The 23,861-nt window shown below is 46.2% G+C and overlaps 2 protein-coding genes across 6 annotated transcripts in view; one reads left to right on the forward strand and one right to left on the reverse strand.

Moving 5' to 3' along the window:
- LSP1 (lymphocyte specific protein 1) overlaps window positions 1–23,861 on the forward strand; it is a 242,879-nt gene that overhangs the window by 208,939 nt on the left and 10,079 nt on the right. For all 4 annotated transcript variants that reach the window (XM_069223171.1, XM_069223173.1, XM_069223170.1 and 1 more), the window contains one exon: window positions 9,306–9,420. In XM_069223171.1, coding sequence (XP_069079272.1) covers window positions 9,306–9,395 — 90 coding nt within the window. In that variant the 3' untranslated portion in view covers window positions 9,396–9,420. The remainder of the gene's footprint in view (window positions 1–9,305; window positions 9,421–23,861) is intronic.
- The window catches only part of PRR33 (proline rich 33), a 78,419-nt gene continuing 71,931 nt past the window's right edge, over window positions 17,374–23,861 (reverse strand). For both annotated transcript variants that reach the window (XM_069223168.1, XM_069223169.1), the window contains exon 2: window positions 17,374–19,206. In XM_069223168.1, the coding sequence (XP_069079269.1) occupies window positions 17,518–19,197 (1,680 nt within the window). In that variant the 5' untranslated portion in view covers window positions 19,198–19,206 and the 3' untranslated portion in view covers window positions 17,374–17,517. The remainder of the gene's footprint in view (window positions 19,207–23,861) is intronic.

The following is a 23,861-nucleotide window of genomic DNA, read 5'->3' on the forward strand; positions in this document are numbered from 1 at the left end:
CTTGACAGTGAAATGGTCAATTACTCTTCTAGATTTGTCTAAGTTCCTAGGTTGTCTACATCTCTTGGCTGCTTCTTGTACTACACCCTTGTATATGGTTTAGGTGTAAGGAGTGTCAGGAAGTGGTGTGCCCGTGAGCATGAACTTCTACCAGTAGACTTGCTTAGTCATTACCTGGATTTGCATTTATAGTTCTTACTACCCTTGATGAGGGATTGAAATTCAATGACTCCATACCTATCAGACCTCTAGATGCCATCACAGCATCAGGCAATCTTGCCAATTTGATAAGCCAAATCGTGGACAAAAGTCAGTAAAGGGTAGAGTCTGTAGCCTTAATCTCATATAGATTCAGATGCTGTACATTTTTGTGCCATCCAGTGGTTGCATCTAGGAGTGAAGTTGGTATTCTGTAAAAGCCTAAAATTGTATGGATGTTGCTGTAATGAGATTCCCCAATGCCACTGAAACTGTAGCAGTGGCGCATACATCAGTGCCATCCTTAGGTAAACTGGGTCATGTAATCTAAGCCTAACGCATATTTGCTTGCTTTGCATTATCAGACAATCAAAAGATTATACTCAGAAATGTCTTTGATAGTTTTTTCAAACTAAGAAACACCATAATTGAGCACAAGTGTAGTATGCCTGTAACAAGACCCCATGCATGACATTGCACTGAAGTCCTGAATGCTCCTTGACTTGTTCAGATTTATTTTTAGGTAATTTTGGTTAGACTGGAAACACTGCAAATTCAGACATGGTGAATGGTGGGGACCTTTGCGGCCTAAAATCCAATAGACAAAATAGGTTGAAGTCAGCTCCAGGACCGTGGAGGTAGTTTGACAGTGGCTAAGACCCCAGTCAGTTTTTCTGCAGAATGTGAAATCTGAGGACACCAAGGGAACTCGTGAGAGACTGTCACGAAAGGCACTGCATGCATCAAAGGGCTAACTGTTGGGAGTAAAGCACAATGAAGGCAGTGAGACCATGTCTATGGTCTTCAAGGTAGGATAATCTAACACTAAATGTACTGATTAAAAGCGTTAGGACGTCTCCAAAAAAAATCACTATGTTAAATTCCCTAGAAGTGGCTTGGTGCTGTGGGCCCTCATGTAGGAAAAAAAAAGAAACATTAAGATGGTCATAATTGAGAAAGCCAAGCTAAAGGATCCTACAGTATTCCATGATTATGTACCTTCTGCTTTTGGGATGTGCATTGGGTAGTTGTTTGCCGTCAGTGTAATTGTTATTGATATCAGCAAAGCCTTTGATCTCGGACAACCCCAAAAGGACACAGGTCTAAAGATCAAAGGTGCCCAAAAAGAGGCTGCTTAAAAACCTGGCAATAAAAGTTTCAGCTGTATAATGACTTGAACCAAGATTATATGTTGGGAACAGTTTCAGACCAAAATAAAATCAGTCTTAAAAAAGATTTTTCACTTCTTAAATTCCTGAAGAGCAAGATTTTTCTCTTTTCACCAATGAGACAGGTGTCCTGAACCTGGTTTTGAAAACTGTGCCATCTAGCCCTAATTGATTTTATTCTCTGGTATTCCTTACGTTTTTCCCACCCTTTACCTGACATTTTCAGTCCACTGGAAAGATACCACATTTAAACAAGGACCATTTAGCTGCAAAACGGCTAAACGGGAGTACCCCACAGTGGTCTCCCGCCTATAGCCATGGGCCTCAACTGCTTCCTGATAGTAAGCTATGGCATGAGGGAAAAGGACAAGGACCACAGTGCACTTCTTCAGGTTTTGAAAAAGATTTAGAAATTTGAAAAATGTCAGCATTTTAGTTGTCTTATGGTCAGTGCTTCCAAAGTGGAATAAATGCAGGCGCTCTCTGCTTCATCAGCACAGAGAGAAACTTGCCATAAACATACATGTGCTTCTACTGCTGGCTTTGGTTAAAGGTGGGGACAAACTAAGATTCTGAACAAATCGTGCTACTTTGACCTGCTGAGACGTTGATCTGTCTTGGCCATCGACCACTGTACAAGGCCCAGCTGACTTAAAAACCTCTTGGACGTCGTCTCAGGAACACAGATGCCCATAAGCAACAAAACCCACCATGAGAACTCGTATCTGGCCCCTAACTAGCCTCTTAAGGACATAAGCTCTTCACCTTCGCCCTCCATTACCTAGGCGACTATGCATTGTAGTACGGAATTCAGATGGATACAGCCAGCACCCTATGCACAAAATACATACAATAAACATCCAACTAGCATGAAGAGCTTTTACCTTCCTTACCTCATAGTTCTCCCCTCATCTGGCCCCAGACTATACATTGGCCATGGCACACCCTCAACCCAGTCCGAGACTGTGTGCACAATCATGCACAAATGCAATGTCCTCAGCGCATGCGCAAACCCAGACAGTTCACACCTATGCTAAGGACATTGCGTCAGTGAAAGACAGATCTGCAGGTTGAAACTGCAGCTCCAACATTACTGGAGACCTCTCCACTTCAGCTTAAAAAGGTGACAGGCATCCCCTTGCAGGCGTGTGCAGTGTAGCACCAATAACTCCCTTCCAAGGAACTCTCTCAAGAGTCTTGCTGCCTGTGCACCAACTTCTAAATGCCACCCAGAGTGCCCCTGACATATTATTTACCACTGCGCCTATGTTGGAAATGAAGCGTGGGTGCAGATAGCAAGGGGTTCCCTCAATTTTACAATGGCACGCCCTCATGGAAATGAGGGAAACACCCCCTTGAGAATGTGCATGCATGATAGCTATTATCGAAGGGGCCACATTAGAGGCTACAGCACCTTATTAAATACCAAAGTACCCAAGAGAAGCCAACACCCTATGCACCATACAGATGCCATATCTGCAAATACACAAAGGTAAGGTGGCTCTCAGAACCACCCCCAATTCCTACCTAAGGTAGTAAGCAGGTTTCAAGTAAGTCAAAGCATACAACTACAGTGTTCTTCAAGGAAACACAAACACAAATGGAAAGAACTCTGCTCACCTTAATATAAAATCTGCAAAAAACAAGAGTGTTTCCCAAGATAAATTTGTTGTGTGTATCCTTTGAAAAAATAACCAAATGGTCACCAGTAACAAACGGAACAATCTCAAGATGGACTGTAGAAACAATACAAACCTACTACTCAAGTACAGCAATAACACCGCCTACACGCCCGAAAGCACATTCAATAAGAAAAAAGGGTGCAACATTAGCGTTCGTAGCAAACACACCCATTGACACAATCTGCGCAGCAGCAACATGGGCATCCCTCCACACACATTTCCAGAACATTACTGTGTGGATGCGCAAATAAACAAGGAAGCACAGGTAGGACAAAAACTACTGCAGCACCAGTTTGCAAACTCTTCCTCATTTCATCCCAACCAACCCAAGGGAGGAGATACTGCTACATAATCTAATGCACAGCATGTGAATCCAGAAAGGATTCATACTGCAAAACAAAATGGTTACTTACCAGTAGGAGTAGTTTTGAAGCTTGGAGTTTTTTTTGGGATTCACATCCAACCCACCCGCTTTCCCAGAAATGGGTAATAATCTAGCCAGGCGGGAAGAATAGATAGAAGAATAGAGAGAATACTAACAAAGAGGAAAGCATTCCAAAATGCAGAAAAAAGAATCCAAAGATGGTGACTACACTTGGGAATATTCAGGGCGATGTCTGACGTCATACAAGGAACAGGCATACCACCAAATGGTGGTCTGTGATGCCCACAGGGAAAAAAGACAATTCCGGACCCACTAGATGGTGGAATAATGCACAGCATGTATGTAAAGAAATGGCTCCCTGTTGCAATTACCCCCCACTTTTTGCCTGATACTGATGCTGACTTGACTGAGAAATGTGCTGGGACTCTGCTAACCAGGCCCCAGCACCAGTGTTCTTTCACCTAAAATGTACCATTGTCTCCACAATTGGCACAACCCTGGCACCTAGGTAAGTCCCTTGTAACTGGTACACCTGGTACCAAGGGCCCTGATGCCAGGGAAGGTCTCTAAGGGCTGCAGCATGTCTTATGCCACCCTAGGGACCCCTCACTCAGCACAGACACACTGCTTGCCAGCTTGTGTGTGCTGGTGGGGAGAAAATGACTAAGTCGACATGGCACTCCCCTCAGGGTGCCATGCCAACCTCACACTGCTTGTGGCATAGGTAAGTCACCCCTCTAGCAGGCCTTACAGCCCCAAGGCAGGGTGCACTATACCACAGGTGAGGGCATATGTGCATGAGCACTATGCCCCTACAGTGTCTAAGCAAAACCTTAGACATTGTAAGTGCAGGGTAGCAATAAGAGTATATGGTCTGGGAGTCTGTCAAAAACGAACTCCATAGCTCCATAATGGCTACACTGAATACTGGGAAATTTGGTACCAAACTTCTCAGAATAATAAACCCACACTGATGCCAGTGTTGGATTTATTACAAAATGCACACAGAGGGCATCATAGAGATGCCCCCTGTATTTTACCCAATTGTTCAGTGCAGGACTGACTGGTCTGTGCCAGCCTGCTGCTGAGAGACGAGTTTCTGACCCCATGCGGTGAGAGCCTTTGTGCTCTCTGAGGACAGAAACAAAGCCTGCTCTGGGTGGAGGTGCTTCACACCTCCCCCCTGCAGGAACTGTAACACCTAGCAGTGAGCTTCAAAGGCTCAAGCTTCGTGTTACAATGCCCCAGGGCACTCCAGCTAGTGGAGATGCCCGCCCACTGGACACAGCCCCCTCTTTTGGCGGCAAGTCCAGGAGGAGATAATGAGAAAAACAAGGAGGAGTCACTGGCCAGTCAGGACAGCCCCTAAGGTGTCCTGAGCTGAGGTGACACTTACTTTTAGAAATCCTCCATCTTGCAGATGGAGGATTCCCCCAATAGGGATAGGAATGTGCCCCCCTCCCCTTGTGAGGAGGCACAAAGAGGGTGTACCCACCCTCAGGGCTAGTAGCCATTGGCTACTAACCCCCCAGACCTAAACACACCCTTACATTTAGTATTTAAGGGCTCCCCAGAACCTAGGAAACTAGATTCCTGCAACCTAAGAAGAAGAGGACTGCTAAGCTGAAAAACCCTGCAGAGAAGACGGAGACACCAACTGCTTTGGTTCCAGCTCTACCGGCCTGTCTCCCCACTTCTAAAGACACTGCTCCAGCGATGCTTTCCACAGGGACCAGCGACCTCTGAAGCCTCAGAGGACTGCCCTGCATCTAGAAGGACCAAGAACTCCCGAGGACAGCGGCTCTGTTCACCAAAGACTGCAACTTTGCAACAAAGAAGCAACTTTGAAACAACTTGTGTTTCCCGCCGGAAGCATGAGACTTGGCACTTTGCACCTGATGCCCCCAGCTCGACTTGTGGAGAACAGTCACTTCAGGGAAGACTCCCCGGCGACTGCGAGACCGTGAGTAGCCAGAGTTGCCCCCCCCCCCCCCATGAGCACCCACAGCGACGCCTGCAGAGGGAATCCCGAGGCTCCCCCTGACTGCGACTGCCTGCTTCTAAGAACCCGACGCCTGGTAGGGACACTGCACCCGCAGCCACCAGGACCTGAAGGATCCGACCTCCAGTGCAGGAGCGAACCCCAGGTGGCCCTCTCCCTTGCCCACGTGGTGGCTACCCCGAGGAGCCCCTCCCTTGCCTCCTGCATCGCTGAAGAGACCCCTTAGTCTCCCATTACTTTCTATTACAAACCCAACGCTTGTTTGCAGACTGCACCCGGCCGCCCCCGTGCCGCTGAGGGTGTACTTTCTGTGTGGACTTGTGTCCCCCCCGATGCCCTACAAAACCCCCCTGGTCTGCCCTCTGAAGACGCGGGTACTTACCTGTTGGCAGACTGGAACCGGGGCACCCCCTTCTCCATTGAAGCCTATGCGTTTTGGGCACCACTTTGACCTCTGCACCTGACCGGCCCTGAGCTGCTGGTGTGGTAACTTTGGGGTTGCTCTGAACCCCCAACGGTGGGCTACCTTGGACCCAAACTTGAACCCCGTAGGTGGTTTACTTACCTTCAAAAACTAACAAACTCTTACTCCCCCCAGGAACTGTTGAAAATTGCACTAAAATAGCTATATGTGATTTATGTGAAAACTGTATATGCTATTTTGCTAATTCCAAGTTCCTAAAGTACCTACCTGCAATACCTTTCATTTGAAGTATTACATGTAAATCTTTAACCTGTGGTTCTTAAAATAAACTAAGAAAATATATTTTTCTATACAAAAACCTATTGGCCTGGAATTGTCTTTGAGTGTGTGTTCCTCATTTATTGCCTGTGTGTGTACAACAAATGCTTAACACTACTCCTTTGATAAGCCTACTGCTCGACCACACTACCACAAAATAGAGCATTAGAATTATCTCTTTTTGCCACTATCTTACCTCTAAGGATAACCCTTGGACTCTGTGCATACTATTCCTTACTTTGAAATAGTTCATACAGAGCCAACTTCCTACAATGTACAACCAGAAAACTCTTCAAACTGCAAAACTACTCCTACTGGCAAGTAACCATTTCACTTCGCCAGTGGTTGGCTTTTAATATGATTTAGAAACCAACTGCTTTTATGGTTTAAACCAGTACCTTACTTAAACATGACCTAAGCAGCAATAGAACTGAGACTACAAATCCTAGAATGCATTAGGATGCTAAAATGAAAGGCTGTGTCTGGAAAATGGTGTACCTGATGACATGGAGTCACTTAGTAACCGCACAAATATACATGTCTCAATTTGGAAATGGCCTTCCGCAAGGTGGAGCATTTTAAAATAATATGGATAGTAACTACAAAGTTAGTGAATTTTTGTGCACTCTGCTTCTTCTCTTCCATGTTGCAACTGTGTTGCATTTCTAAGTAACGTGTAAGCCTCTCTGCTGTGACATGTTAGTAAACAAAACCTCCTTATCACCGAGCTGAGTTCATTGGCCTGCCCAATTTTCCTTCAGTCTCCATGTACCATGGCTCAGAAATCAAAACTTCTGGACTAATACCTTCTTTGCAACTACTAAACGTAACTCACCTAACCAAACTATGTAAAAAGTAATGGCAGTAAATAAATAATGTGCCGCAAAAAAAACGCAAGCACAGGGACAGTAGCCCAATGTCCAATATATGAGGGCATACTTGGTATTGCACTCCATTTTACAGGACAGGTCCTGGACCCCACATTGTCAAGGGCAGGCCTTGGGGCCCACGCTAAATTAGAATAATGCCGGGACCAAAAGTAAGTCATGATACTAGTTAAAAATGCAGGTGGACACTGAGGACAGGAGAACATGCCCATTTATGACTGGGGGCATTCTCGTCCAAACAGAAGGCAAGCCTTTTGTGTGTCAGATGTAGTCCCATAAGGAGAGTCCAGGATATGGTGCTATGGTTCTAGGGCTTTCCACTGCAAAATATTTACTGAGGCAAGCAACATGTAAGTGTCTTCCCTGCTGTTAAATTAACATGTTTAACTTTCAAGGCATTTCAGTTTTGAGGCAAGAAAATTTCTACCAACAAACTTCCACTTATACTATGGAAGAGCAGCTTTGTGGGAAGATTGAATGGGGGTGGGTGGCAATCCAGATATGATGCTGTAATCGTCTTCTGTGTCCCTCCTTTTTTTATTTTGTTTTGCAGGGGTTTACCTTCGTGCCTGTGCATTTTTTTTATATAAAGGGAAGGTGACCCTGTACCAAAAAAACTCACCTAATGTTTTTGTTTTTCTGCCTACTTCACCATGGTATGTAAACTCATGGCATGGTGCAGGTGTGGCAAAGTCCAGCGACATGGTGTGGGCACAAGTAAAAATGCATATCCATTGATAGTTGTATACCAGCATCCAAATGTTGTGCATGTGCGCTCGGTCATGGTGACCAATACACCGTTTGCAACAGTTTTAAAGTACCTTACAAAGAAGTAGAGGCGAGAATAACTGTTCTCTGACATCGGTCGCGCAGGGGCCCAATCTTAGTCCGGCTGAACTTTTGCCACCGGAGCCCTGGTGTCTCATTCCCTGTTCCCAAAATATCATACTTACAGGAAGGTGCTGGCTGAAGACTCCTGAACCTTCAGTGGAAGGGCCGACTAATGGCACCCAAGGAATGGCACACACACCGACTACTTTTACAGGCACTTCTGCGACCTCTATGTCTTGTGCATATTGTAAGGGATCCGATAAGGAAGTCAAATGCTTGTCTTTAACCTAGAAGTTTCATAGTGATAACTGCAGTAGCAGCTTAAATCCAAACAAACTCTGACTCAGTGTTTTAGCCTTCTGGATCCAATAAGCTGAGTAAAGTGAGCCAGAAAGTAATAGTGAATATTAAAGTGTCAAGAAACAATTCATCTTGTGGGGAATGCTATATAAGTAGCCAACATTATATTATTTCCTCCAGTACATAAAGTTTGGGGCTTCTATAGCAAGTGTGTGCCAGAAATTCCCATTCCATGTCATTTGTGAGAAATAAGGGGTCAAGTAGATGTGGAGGTTAATCAGCAGGGATGTTAATGAAGAAACGCCGAAAGAAGGGTTTGTGATGATATTATTGGCTGCACCTTGAGTGAATTCTGTAGGTTAATAATCTAAAAGACGGATATGATTTATTTCTTACATATTAGTTCTCTGTCACAAGACTCTAAATGGTGAAGCCAAGATGAGATCACAGGTCAGCCATTTTGCACGAGGCCCTCCAAATGATGGCTCAGAAGAAAGGCACTTATTAGCTTGGAGAGGTGTTGTAGGCGCAGAGACTGCAAGTGCAAGTGCAACGTGTCCTTAATGAAGCCTGTCCATGATTTGTCTGCCTACTGTGCATCTTTTGTAGTTTCAAGTTGGACTGTAGCTGGAGAGTTGGTTAACTTAGGGAGCTCAGCCAGCAGCAGCCCATCTGTGGCAAGGGCACGCGCAATTGCAGTTTGCCTTCTGGTTGGCAAGGCTGCACTAACACTCCCTTCTCAAGCATGTGGAATCCTTTTCCACTGAGAGAATACTCCATTAGCTATGATGTTGGAGTGGACCAGTGAGCACATGCCAAAGGTAAAGACTTAGGCCATGCTACTTGTATGGTGCAGCAGGTGAGGTCATTGTCAAGTGGCATCCAAAGGACTGTTCTTTCATTATCCTAGCACACTCTGTAGTAGGACTGAGGTTAATTCCTTTTATTGCTTTGTGCCAAGACTAAAACACAATAGACTTCTGGAATGGGAGAACTTAATGGTATACCGCAAAAATTAAGTACAATTAAAACACTTTGTGGCATGATCTACTGACTGTCTATCTTTAAGTTTTTCATCTTCCCAAACTTTCCTCTTACTTTGTGTTCAGGGCTCCAACGGAAACAAGAAGTACAAGTTTGTCCCAGTAGGTCACGGAAAGTATGAGAAAGTGCTCATAGATGATCACGAAGACCACTAGCTGGACCAAGGTGAACAACACCCAGGTGAGAATGATATGTACCTAAGTATAGAAAACAGAGGATGGTGAGAAGTTAGCAAACACCCTTTAATTAGAATGGTTTTTGGTTTACAGCCCAGAAACTATCTGTATCCAGTTATCAAAGTGAGGAAATCGCCTCTATCAATTCTAACCTCTGAGTTCTGAAGTGTACATGTTGAGGGTAAATGAGGAGTTCAGAGGAAATGTGTACGGGGTGTAGGTGATGTAGTGGGCCTCTGGGAGGATGTGTAGCTATAAAGTGAATGGGTAATATAGGACAGAATGTCCGAAAAAAAGTTTCTTTGTATTTAAAAATGTGTACAGATAGCACATCGCATATAATAAAACATCATGCTTCAATATAAATATACACACTTTGTTAGCATTTTCAATTAGAATTGATTTGCCCATAGCATTTAGACCTAAAGGCAGATAGGAACAGAGAGTAATTGTGTGGCTGGAGTGGACACAACACTCTGCAGACTGTAAAAATGAAAAGTGAGGCTGACTACCAGGTGATAACGTATTTAGTACGCATTTTCCTAATGATGCCACACATAGTTTATCGGTGTTTGGCACAGGGCTCATCTGTTACTCTCACGTTCACTTAACTTTTTTACAGCGACTTATAAACTTTCAGAAAACACAACTATGGACAATTATAATTTGTTCCACAAGGTACTCTGCCATGGTAGACCCTGCTGGTGAGCCCTGATACAGACAACAGAGGAGTGTCCTGCTCTGATGTCCATGTCTCACAGATACCCATACCAGAGTTGATGGGTTTTGTTAGTAGCCCAAGAGCGTGGATGGAGATTAGTACATCGGATCGCATCTTGCACACTTCGCCCCCAGTGTTTCCCATTGCCCGTCTTCCTGAAGAACGTGATGGTTCTTGGCCCCCTCTGAACATAGATAATTGATCTGTGACCAGCTAGAACTTCTCCATTGTTGTTCACCCACTATCCTCCTATGCTTGTGCCTTTTGTTCTGTCCCTCTCTTTCTGGGATATTGTAGCAGGAAGGCTTTGGAACCACCTTGTAGCCCTGCTACTTTCACTAGCTGGGACAGAGCGCCAAAGGTAGTTTAATACAGCAAGGGGCGCCACACAGGGTGGAGTCATAACACCTGCTTCACTGCAGCTGGCTGCTCATCACAGGCTCAGAAAACCGTGATCCCTGCAAATTCAGGCGCCCAATGCATCACCTATAAGCCATGCAAGGCCTGTATGAGTGCTACACCCACTGGTGCTGCATGTGCTCAGCTCATTCTTCAATGTTTTGACTGGCTATAGTGCACCCTTGGAATAAGTATTTTGCTGTCCTATCCGCCCGCCCAATTTCCTCAGCAAAACAACATAAACCTACTACTGTCTGCTAAACATACAATACTGTTGGACCTGTACTATTATTTGTAGAGACCTGCATCTACCTGGTTCCAGCCTCCACAGACACACACTGACCGCTCATTTCACCCTTCTGATGTAGGGGGCACCTCTAAAAATGCACCACATTGTTATCTAGTGGGCCCTCATATATGGGACTTTAATCACGATTCAGGAAGTTGTTCCCTCTCCCAAAGGAAGACCAAAGAGTGCCAGAACTTGCAGTGGTGATTCTCAGTAACCCATAATTTAAGTACTTCGGGAACTGTGTGGTCAAGTATATCTCTAAAACGCCTACACAAGCTCAGTGTACTACACTCTTTATTAGGAGATTACACCAGGGTGGGTATAGACAGCGCTCTCAAAGCAACATGCAGCCATTAAGACCTGTGCATCTACATCACTCGAGAGGCTGGGAGTTATCCTGCACCAAAAAATACCATCCAGCAACTCGGGAGGGCTTTTGTGCCCACTTTTCTTGAGTACACCTTGCAGGGCCCTTTCCACACTCTTGGATATGGGAGGGATCTGACCCCTAAGAGACTTCTTCTTTCACAAGGCTTTCCATGCAGTGTGACTCACTCTCTCAGAACATCCCAGAAGTGAGAGATGCCCATCACATCACCCAGCAAATCGCACACCTATTCTGGGTAACTGGCAGCCTGACCATCCCTGTACAATCCTCCAATATCTTCCCCTGTTGCGGGGAAACATGTTCCCTTCCACGTTATGTCATACCAGCTTTGCAACCTTAGGAGACCACTGGCAGTAAGTGAACAGGACACGTTCCCTGTGAGTAATGCAATTCACACCTAGAACCTGCATTCACTAATACATTCACTGCACAGGCAGTGACCGCTGGAACACTTCTACTGCTAGGAAACTACCATTCTTTATACTTCTTTTGGCTAAAGGCCATCACTTGTGCTTTAACATTATAACCGAGCAGTGTAAAGCTTGGTACAACATGAGGTCAGTCAAACCACATTTATGTGGCGATGTTCGGAGTGTGGATGATCGACCTGATCACTGAGGAGATAATAGTGTGTGTGTGTGTGTGCGCTCACAAAAGGAGATATCTCCTGCAGATGTACAATATGCGGTTGATGGATAGGATGGGTGTTGTCAGTCATATCAGGTTCTTGGACCTGCGTTCCCTGGAACCGGTCATTTGTTGTCTGTAGCTCCTTCATTCTAGTTGATATTCCAGGAGCTGTAGTACTCCCTTTCTGTTCATCATCTTGCACTGGTTCTTCAGGAATCCAATCCAGGTACTTGAGGAGCTCAGCATTGCAACAGTTTCCCTCTTTTTAACCCAAGTACATTGAAGGGGAACTGCTTTGAGGGCTGTAAAGATCAGAATGGAGAGATATTGTTAAAGACTTCCCTGCTTTCGTTTTCTATATTGTAGCATGATGCAGCTGCACCTCAGGCTTCCTTCCAGAGGGATATGCACCTTACTTTCAAAAGCAGAAAACACGCAAACAAGTCAGTTTAATAACAAGACTAAACAACAATCATAACAATACATAGTGCATAAAACTTGAGTGTTGGAAGCGGTTATTCAGTGGGTGGGTATTTAGAGATGTTTGTGGAGATTGACAGAAAGACTGAAAGTGTCCTTTCCTCATCACACGGGGTGGCAAGCATAAAAAATGGTTGCGTTTTGGACAACAACAAAAAAATACAAATGGATGACTAAAAGTCCAAGTATATTCAACACTTTAGTTGTTGAAGGATCTCCTGGAGAAGAACGACAGTTGTCAGGCCATCATTGCCTCATCCTGGGGATCAGTCAGAGTGAAGAGATTACAGTGCATTTCAGGGTATCAAACATTTCTTGTTGCCACATGCTTCTTTAGTCAGTTTCTTTCATTACTAAATAAGAAGGAAGGCATTAAGAGTGCCTCAGGAGGCATGAGAGTGAGGACACATCTGAACATGAAGGAAACTGACTCTAGGTCTAGCTGTTCAGTGGAGGGCCCAGAGCAGGTCTCGGGTCTGACCTAACGGTGGAAGAAAACCAGCAGGGCACTAGAGGGTCCACACAAAAAGCAGCTGGGAGACAGTGGCTGCTTTGCAAAAACTTGGCCTCCACTGTGCATTGTGTAAAATGGCAAACTGCAGGCTGTAGGTGATGGAGAAGGCCTCGTATAGGAAATACAGGGTGTGGGTGGTCAATGCACTATACCCTGAGATGTACAGAATGTGGGGATGGGAATATTCATCAGTATTTCTGTTATATAGATGGCCTAACTAAGACTAACTAAATCAAGGGCTTTATTATAATTACAATACATATAAATACTAATATGGGCATTCATAATTGAGTGTAACTCTGGCCTACTAGGCTGCTTATAGCTAGCGTGAAAGGGTGTGATCCAGTGTTTGTAGCACGTGCAGTATCATTTCAGTACAACTTTATATTAAGTCTTGCTGTAGTGTAACATGATTATGACTTGAGTGTAATTTAAAAGTACACCACTACCTGTGCTGCTGTTCTCCCGTAGCACTGGGTACAGCGAGGTAAAGAGTAGCTTTTCTGTACAAATATAGTATAACACTGCATACTGTTAAAAGCAGCACATAAGCCGCTCCCCCATGCCGACCCACCTCCGAGGAAGAAGGGAGCCTAGGGTTCCGAGGGAGGGGGCTTCTAACACCAACAGCTACAAATGGATTGGTATAATGAATCTTCTGCACACGATTCCAACAGGTGAATGCAGAACTCGTCATGAGTTTCTGGTGTGTAACATGCGTCTGCCCTCGCCAGTGGATAGTGCTTCTAGGATAACTCAATAATACTCGAGGGTGTGCCGTACAACATGTAACTACACATCTCTGGTGCCACAGATGCACAGGATCCAAGAGAGGGTAAGGAAATATGACAGGGAGAGGTAGTTGTAGTATGGCCCCCAAAGTGTATTTAAAAACGTGCCTCGAGTCTGAAAGAGCTGACGGCCAATCACAGCAGTCACCACAGCCCCGCACGGTGCTGCCTGCCAACCAGTGCGGCTGTGACATTGGGACTCTGGAGCAGCCTGCGCGCGTAAGGCGCCCGTCATGCCTGACATGTAACAGACTGGGGTCAAGCGCCACCTGCTCGTTAGAGGCCCGCGCTGTGTCCTGTCAGGGCTCCTTATGGTCGTTTCTCTTTCGAGTGCGAAACTCGCTTCACTCGTGCAAACTGCAGTGGTGCCGATGTTGGGTATGATGGATTTCTCCCTTTACCTCCCCATTAGTACGAGGGACTGAGACTGTCAAAACCTTACCCTCCCCCCCCCCCCCCCCCCCACACACACACACACAAAATCCCCATCTCCACCGGGGTGGTTGGGGGGGTGGGGCTGAGACTGTCAGAACCTTACTCCTCCACCCCCCGAAATCCCAATCTCCAACTGGGATTTTACTCCTTCCTCCTGCATTCACATGACGACCAGTAGGAAATTTCTGCACACCACTGCATCTGTTCATTTCATTTGGAGTCTCTGCCGGCTGCGCCAGACCAGTTCATCATTAAGATCCCCTCCACGGCCTGACTCGGTACCTATGGAGCAACACACCAAAACTGCTGACTGAGTATCCAATCACTCAATGCAGTTCTACTTGCAGCATGCTGCTGTGCGTCACTAGGCCGACCTATACTTTCTTCTCTGTGCATTTTCTTTTCAGCCGCCTCCTACTCTCTCTTATCTTCCACTGCTACACACATTCTGGTTTTCCTGCTATTTCTTCTGCTTTCCTATGTCTCTTTCCGTGGTCATGGTTCCACGGCTCACATTTCTTGTTATTGTCAGAGCCAGACTTGCTTGTGAGATCGGACTTGTGTGCTCCGCATCTGCGCTGGGTCACAAGACACGCCCACCTGTTCCCGTTTGTTGTGCCACAGTTCAGGTATCACTTTCTGAGCGTAGTCTGAAGCGCGTAAACGTCAGCAAAGGATTAGCGTCACCACTGCCAGCCGTCTCTTGGTACTACGTCATTGTTCGTTCGTGTGCTAAAAACTACTGTGCACATTTGTGAGAAGAAAGCAGGCGGCTCTCCAATGATTAATGGATACAAAGAGATTTGCAGCATGATTTTGCTGGATTCGCATGGTTTGCATTATTCCGCCGTCTAGTGTTTGGGTCCGAGGTAGAACAGTCCGAAGCGTTTCTGTAAGCAGCAGAGGCGTAACAAAGGCCCTCGAAGCACCCCCGGTGTTGGGGGGCCCTGAGCTCCAGGGGACCTGCTTAGCACAGTACACTGAGCAGAGGTGGCAGCCCCCTGAGTGAATCCAGCCCCTCGCCCCCCACAGGTACTTTGCAAGAGGCCCCTTTAAGTTTTGTTATGCCACTGGTAAGCAGCCTGCCTCAGTGGCGTACGGCACTCCTCAGGAGACATGAAGTGCTTCTATCCAGTGTGACACTTGATGGGTGAAGGTTAGGAATGAGTTTAAGCTTTGGGTCAGTGGCCTGTTCCTCGTCAGATTTAGAGACAGAGTTACTGCCAGAGTCCTGCGACACTAACATTTATTTGCTCCTTCGGAGGATGATAATGAGTTCCAATAGCTGGGTACCTCCTCACAGGGACTCTGTCTGCTTCTGCCTGGGAGCGTTTCCTGTGGTTCAGACTTGCCGTCGCCCTTGGAAATGAGGAGAGCTGCAGTACGTGCTCACCCTCCCATGCAGTGTGTGTTCTTGCACTGGCTCGGACTTTATAAACTGTTGGGCACACGCTCAGCTGAAGGGGGCAATACAACTTTGCTGTTTGCCAGGTCTGCACCCCAGTCCTAGGGCAGCTCAGTGCGCACCCTCTCCTGCGGGGGGGCATGTCTTCAGTGCTCCATGTTTGGTCTTCCTTTGCATTTCTCACATTCTCCTGCAGGGGGCACTCATGCACTGCTCTGTATCGGTGCCCTTTCTCACATCTAAGGAAAGTTGCTTTGCTCACACTCTGCTGCTGGGGGCAGCGATGCAGGGCTGCAGGCCAGCTCCCTCCTTTACACTCTGCAAGAGCCGTAGTGCTTTCATTAGCGAGTGCTTTTATGAGATGGCGCAGCACATTACCTTCCCACGGAAACTGTGGAAATTAAAGCGCTTGCTCACCTTCTTCTACAAGGAAGGTGTTTGCCCTGGTGCATGTTTTACAACCGCTGTCCTCTCGCACTGCTGAAGGTGCTCACACAGTGCCCCGGCTTGGTCTTTTGGAAGCTGCAGTACTCTGATCCTGCTGAAGAAGGCTGTCCACAGTGGCTCAGAACCAACCATTGTCGTAAGGACTGTGAGAGTGGCAGTGTTTAGGCTACACTCCAGGGACAACTCTTGCACAAGCTTTAGGATTTGTTGTGCGGGCACATCTACAGTGGCACAGGTCTGGTCCTTTCTACAGGTCATGCGAGTGCATCAGCGTTCACACTAGGTCAGAGCTTTCGCATTTTGTGGAGTCTTCATGACTACTCCTGACGTGGTGCATCCCACTCCTCAAAACTGTTGTGCCCGAAGTCCTTGCTCATACGCCATTTCAGGAAGTGATGTTGCACCAATATAAGCTTTAGAAATTGCAGTACTCACACTTGGCAACATAATGCACTTGTTTCATGCAGAATCTGCAGGACTCACACTTGGCAGTAGTGGGCACTAGTCTGACAGCACCGGCTCAGTGTAAGGTGCTCATCTCTGCAGGAGGGCGCTTCAGTGGGACAATAGAAGTCTCACCCATTCTCCCCGGGGCCAAAAGAAACCACTTAAAAATGCAAAAGCCGCAGACCTCACGTATCTACTCTTGGCTTGACCTTTTGTACCCATTAGGCTCCCCTTGCTTTACCTGGTCCCAGGAGACTCGAAGGAAACATATGGCATAGAAAGTAAAAGGAGTCTCGGAAGTTTAGGAACCCTGTTCACTTTTTGTACTTTCCATTCCTTGTACTTTCTTTAGTCTCAGCAGCAGGTTGGAGGACGTTGAAGGCCTACTGGTGAAAGAAAGGTTCTCCCTTGTGTTATGTGTTGCCAAATGGCACATATCATCGCTCCCGCTAATTCTGGCATAACGATGATCTCAAATCCATGGCTAAATCCTCAGATCTATGCATACAGAAATGTCTCGCTCAAGCTCCTGACTTGCTGACCCTAGAAATAATCCCAACAATATGCCCTCCACAAATTCAGTTACTCTACTAGACGAAGGCCTTGTAGTTTGGATGTTCAGCTCTGTTCTACTCAAGTCCACATGACACATAGCTTAACACCTCCCTCTGCAATTATGAGCCCCTTCTCACCCAAATTATACTAGCTCCTGGCACTCAATGACATTCATGTCACCTAGTACGTGCTGAGTTACTTTGAATAGATACTAAGTCAAGGCACAGTACCAACAGTGATGCCATAGCAACACTGGCTCTTTTCTGATTAGCATTAACTGACCTCGTAATACTGCCTTGTTGAAAGAAACGGCTCCACAGGGAACACATACGTTGTTAGCTGTTTGTAGCTGTATATCATCACACAAAATAAGCATACATGCATATCTGATAAGTGAATTTACAAGACGACTAACATCCCTCCACACCCCAATTTACATTTCCTTTCCAGTAATTATTTGATTTCGCTTTATTTCAACATTCCCAGAAGACAAGACAACGCCACATGTAGCATCTTCCCTTCCAGGGTGTTGAAATGCCTTACTCTTAATAGGAGGAGACCCCCCCTCACCAATGCGCAAACACTGCAGCCCCTCGATCACTTGAGCTGCCAGCCTGAGGCAGTCCTATTGAAGTCTTTAGGCTCCTCTTCCGGTGTCTTACGATTCAGCCGGCCTAGATCGAACATGGTAGTTATCTTCTTCAGGGGCCTGGATGCTGCCTCTCGCAGTTTGCGAGCATCAAATCGTGGTCGGTACAGGAGGAGGGGTAATCGGCACCGGAAGAAAAAAGAAGGCTTTTCCTCTTTTTTGGAGGACTGCTCTTTGCCCTCACTGCTCATCTCCTTGTCCTCCTTTCGCTTTTCGTCCTCCCTGGGTGGTGACATCTGATAGAGTAGGGCATCCCACATCTTGTTGGCTCGGGACTCTTTGGGCTTTGAAGTCTTGTTTACTGGGCTGTTTTCATCCCCTGTCTTCCCCTCTTTCTTCTCTTCTCCTACTGCCACTTCTTTGTCTTGCGTGGTCTCTGATTCTGGAACCGGGAATAGAGGTACCTCAGGCTCCACCACCAGGTGCTTCTTAAGCCTGGACCAGCCACTCAGCTTGGTTCGTGGTGGCTTCACCTTCTCAGCGTGCTTCAGCAGAGGTTCTGTCTTGGTGTTTGGTCCACGGCTCACAGATAGATCTGGGGTCACAGGTACCTGTTCAGTTGTGTTAGCTTTTTGGGTTGTGATATTTACCTCTACCAATCGCTCACGTTGTTGCGTGGATTTTGTATCTTGCTGCGTTGAAGTTAATAGCTCTGTGTTTTTGGGGGTCAACACTGTTGTGTTCTTTTCAGGTGGTTTAATTATACTCATTTGAACACTGGTAGCAGTAGGACTCGACACGGACTCCGTGGAAGGCTTGTCTTTTGGAGCAAGGGTTAACAAGGCCTTTTGTGGGTTCTTGGGTAAAGTGATATTTGATATTGTCTGAGAACTTGTCATTGATGGTGCGCTCTTTTGACTGGCTTCGGGTCGACCCAACTCCGTGGGGATGTTGTCCTCTTTTTTCCTAGCCATTGTTTCCTGAACACTGTCTGAAATGGCTGTGCTTGCTCTGATAGATTCGGGTTCAGGAAGTGGTGACTGCACATAGTTTACTTGCACCTCCTGCACTGTGACATCAAAAGCAGGCATGTGAGGATTAGCTGTGAAATTGGATTTTGCCTCTGGTTCGACGATCTGTGGTATGGGGCATGGAAAATGAGCCTGATTTGAGGAGGAAGGCCCCAGACTGGGAGCAGTGGGTCTGCTCTTTGGAGGCTGTTGGAGTAGCAAGGGTGGAATTACGGGCTTCACTGAGGGAGATGGTGGCCGGGGGGATGGTGTTCGCCGGAGACATTCTGAGAGGCTGCGCTGCTCGGTGACGGTGAAGGTGAATGACCGGTGTTGCGGGTACGGCGATGCCACATGGTGTACTACAGGCTTAATGAAAAAGCGAGGTGGCAGGGAAAGGCCAAAGAAGTACGGGGTATCAGGGGTACGTGGTGGTTGTGGGGACCGCTCACAGTGCTCGAGATCTGGACTGGCTTCGCTCACTGGAGACAAGGTCGAGCGGAAGGCCTTAGGCGGTGCTGAAGCAGCTGGTGGATTCTTCTTCTTGGCAGCCTTTTGCAGCACTTTCTGTAGCCGGATATTTTCTTTGCCTGGTTTAGGCAAGAGTGGAGGTGGCTCATGGGGATGCAGTTGCCCCGCTTCATTGGGTGTTGGCAGTGGAGTTACCGTCATCACCATGTTATCCCCCTGTAAGGGAACAGAGTTAAAATGAGATTTCTAACCTTCTTGGTCCATAATAAGTGCACAACCCTCCCAGTCTGACTGTATTTGTGTGACACATTCCTCACCCAGGTTTATACTCAAAGCCCCATTGGTAGGTTGTATTAAATAGTTTGCATGGGGCCTTCTTTTATTACCCAGTAATGCTGCAACAGTGTACCCGTGGCTCCTGTAAATTTGCTCTTAAAATCTAATTGCCTTTCATACAATAATCATGTGCTATGACTTTTCTTTTGTAAACCGAGTTTTAAGTGTTGGCAGAAGTCACTTCTCTACAATCACACAATACTTCTTCCCGCCTTAAAAAGGTTGTTATTGGCCACCGTGAGGAGGTAAGCCATTGCTATAGCACGAACCCCCCCTCCAACCTCCCCCCCCAGCATCTGTATTATCCTCTTATTCCTGTCATGATGTACGACCTCCTCTACTGAAGCCAGAAACCTTACCATAAACATCAGACTAATATGCTGGCAGTCACGGCCTTGAGCCACAAAGTGAAGTTACGCATGTCCCTTGGCAATCTTAATCAAACATAGGGCATTCCATAATGTAAGCACTGCAAATTCACTGAATGATATATTATGTCATTTATGATTCATGAATGAATTAGTGGACAGTGTATGGGGTTGAATGTAAGCTTGTATTGCCACCTTAACTGTAAATATCAACACCGTCATAAGAGCTCCGTTTCTGTTTGTTTACATCATCTGCATGTATCAAATATTTCTTTAACTGAACCTTAATTGTTTTTTTTTTCAGTGAGTTTTAATTTTTAAAAACAATATACCATTTTCCTCTTACTACAGATCCCACTGCTTGCGGCATTTAGCCATGCTAAGTGAATTTCAACTACATTGTGTGTTTCAATATCCGCTTGTCCCTGAATTACCCCTGAATCAAGAGTCCGCATCCTTCTGCTCTAAGGACTGGTCATTGGGCTTCTGACCAGCACTCAGCTTCCTTGTGCGAGTCTCAATATTGCCCCGGATCTTGATTTTTTTTTTTTGTTCATGCAGATTTTATTGGCTTTCAAGGTAGCAATGAACATCAGCCACACAGTGGCAACATACTATGTAATATTAATAATACAGATCCAAAAATGGCCTCCCTCAACTACCCCACCAGGTCATCCCACCCACCTCCCCGAGTCGCGCCATTGAACATACAAGGCAAATACAGTGTCCTATCATTATCTGTCCTATCCCGCAAGCCAAGTGCAGGGTGCAGCCATAGTCCGTGCCGCGAGGGCAGTATAGGGGGAGCACCCAACTACAGGAAGGGTCTGTTTGGGGCGGGTATATTCGTATACAACTAACCAATAGGGAATACCAATGGGATCTGGCTGTCAGGAATATGCTTGACCCACGCAGTAATGAGCATGAAAGGCCCTAGACACCACAGACCATTAAGTCATTGAGCCACAATAGCTTCAGGCAGTGAGGTGAGTGAATGGCCTCAGTCATTATTTAATGTGAGTGAACCCAGGCATTTATAAAACATCAATACTTACAACAGACATTATTAAGTATCAAGATCCACGGCAATATTAAAACTCGCATAAGGAACCTGAATGCTGAACGTTAATTTCTCTTTAGTGCTATTTAGCCTTATTTGAGCCGTTGATGTTCATTTTTTAGGGTGATTGAGGCTGGTTACTGTTGGGAGCCAAGATGCTCATTGGTCACTGGGCTTTTGATGGTGATTACTGCCTGGGGCTTATACTGATTCTAGTCATCATCCAAAGCAGTTCATGGCTATTACTGCTTGAGCACATTAGTGTTCATTACGGATTGGCTCCAGTCGAGCTCATTGCTTGCTGTGGCCATTGATGCAAATGAATCCCTGTAGCAAATGAGGCTTCTTCCTGCCTAGACGCAGTAATGCTCATTTCTGCTTCTGCCAAGTGATAACACCAGTTTCATCAAGTCAGACATTAGCTCAGTTATTAATTGTGCAAATGATTGTGTACGTTAGTAGGACATAATCCGTAAGTTTGTTTAAAAGATGAGTAGGTGCCAACCATGCACAGTAAATGGCCAATACATGACACTGTGTGAGTCTGTGTTTGGTATTGTAAGGTTATTCCACTTCCTTTCTGTCTCAAAATGTGAGTCAAGATCTGTGCAATCAGCAGAGGCTACTCCCTGTGCCCGAAAGGCCATGCATAATGGGTTCAGGAGTTGAAGTACTGGGCGTAGGTATCAGCTGCTGGCCACACCCTGCATCCAGTAGAGACTCCTTATGATTTAAGACCATGCACAGTACTTCCAAATGTATCAGGACTGGGTGGAAGGGATGGTCAAATGAAATACCTTGCATGCAGTCACCTAATGGACATTGTTCATGGCTACAGTTTTCACCGTTTGGGGCAGGGGTACAATGGCTGGGTGAAGAGCTCAGATGCAGGACAGGCGCGTTCACCCCTGACTGCTGCATATGTCCTCCGGCCATGTGCACTCCATTTAGGAGCAAGGTGATACTGACATGCTGACCTTGTAGTCTGACAACACTGTGTAGGACCTTTGACTCCTACATGCTAGTCACATGAAATACAATTAACACCAAGTAATGTAGCCAGTGTTCTCCCAGGTGTAGGTTTTAGAGTTAGCTCAGGGCTTCTCAGAAGCATCTGAGTTGCAGTTCTCTTCAGAAAGAAAAGCACAGTGCACCAACTTACATTGACAAGCCTAGCCCTGTGAGTTAGTGGCTGTGACTGCATTTAATGATTTTGACGAAGGTAAGCACACCGCTCTACCCCAAAAAAACACCGCCCAAGCAAACTAGTTTCACAATAATAAAGAAAGAATTCCTTGTAGGTACTTAAAAGGATTCTTGGGGCACTGTCTGATGCCTGCAAGGACACTGTGCTGTGATCTGGTGTTCTAGTCCAGTAGACCACTGAACATACTGTCGGGTGCTAGTAGCAAGCTGGTGGGACTGTACTCACTGGATGTCCCTATAGGTGTAAGATGCAGCACAGGGGTGTGCAGCTTGATAACTACCAGGTGCAGTTAAGGCTTCCAGGTGACAGGGCCACCCATGGTGTGCACTGGATTCTTTGCTCTTGGCCTACTGGTAAGCGGGAGAGTCCTCTTTCTGCCAGCCTTTGCATGGTGGTCTCACTGCAATGCAACGGCTGGCGGAAAGGGGGCATTGGCGGTCCCTTGGGGGCCCCTGCACTGCCCATGCATTTTGCATGAGTAGTGCAGGGGCCCCCATGGACAGCCCAGTCGCGCTTTTCACTGCCCGAATTACGGGCAATGAAATGTGGGGCGAGTGCTGTTGCACCCGACGCACCACAACATTGCAACCAGCTCGGTTACGAGCCGGCGTCAATGTTGTGGTGGGTTTTCCACTGGGCCAGTGGGCGGAAACACTATTTTTGCCTGCTGGCCCAGCGAAAAACTCCTAAATAGTGCAACCAGCATACAACAGCATTGGCGGTATGCTATCTGCAGCAGCATCGGTGGTCTTTGAAAAAGACCACAGAAGCTTTATGAGGGCCTCAGTGTCTAAACCTGTAGAGCCGAAAGCCATAAGTAGTAAACCTGCTACTTCTACAGAAGAATCATTGGATATGCAACCCATTTTAGAAGTAATGGACTCTAAACATCGAAAATTGCATATTCAAATTGCTTTTCCTCCTGTGACTATTAAGAGGAAATTAATTTTTCAGGAGACTTAAGATTTAAAAAGACAAGGAGAGAAAAAAACAAAAACAGCCTTCACCACCACATTCTCCTTTCCTTCCACACCACCACCATCACCCACATATGAGAGACAGTTTCACCACAAGCATCCTCAGCACCACCACATAGGGATGGTCTTAGTGACGTTCAGCAGGATATGGATCCATTGCATCTATATGATCCTGATCCTGTTCTTTCAAATGATCCAGACTTGTATACTGCTAGACCTTCTCCACCAGAAGACACTACTGCATATAACCAGATCATAGCCAGAGCAGCTGCCTACCATAATGTGCAGATGCATTCAGATCATATAGAGGAGGAGTTCCTTCCTAACACATTAACGTCTACACACAAGGAATATCAAGGTCTCCCAGTGCTCTCAGGAATGCTCCGACATTCTTCTGACATTTTCAAAGAACCAGTGAAGATAAGAATTATCACTCCTAGAGTGGATAAAAAATATAAACTGGCACCCTCAGACCACGTTTTTATCAGGACTCAGTTACCACCTGATTCAATAGTGGTTAGTGCAGCAAGGAAAAGGGCCAACAGTCAGGCAACAGGAGATGCTCCTCCTCCAGATAAGGAGAGCAAAAAGCTAGATGCAGCAGGTAAAAGGGTAGCCTCACAAGCTGCAAATCACTGGAGGATAGCCAACTCACAAGCTCTCTTAGCTAGATATGATAGCGCCCACTGGACGACATGGAAGAACTGTTGCAGTATCTTCCACCAGAGCATCAGAAACTGGTACAACAAATAGTCACAGAAGGGCAAGCAATATCTAATAAGGCTATTAGATGTGCAACAGATGCGGCTGCTACAGCAACCACAGGAGTCAACACCAGCGTAGTCATCAGAAGACATGTTTTGTTAAGATGTTCAGGGTTCAAATCTGAGATACTACAAACTGTCTTAAATATGCCCTTTGAT

This window comes from Pleurodeles waltl, chromosome 3_1, assembly GCF_031143425.1.
Source record: "Pleurodeles waltl isolate 20211129_DDA chromosome 3_1, aPleWal1.hap1.20221129, whole genome shotgun sequence".
In the NCBI taxonomy this organism is placed as follows: Eukaryota; Metazoa; Chordata; class Amphibia; order Caudata; family Salamandridae; genus Pleurodeles; species Pleurodeles waltl.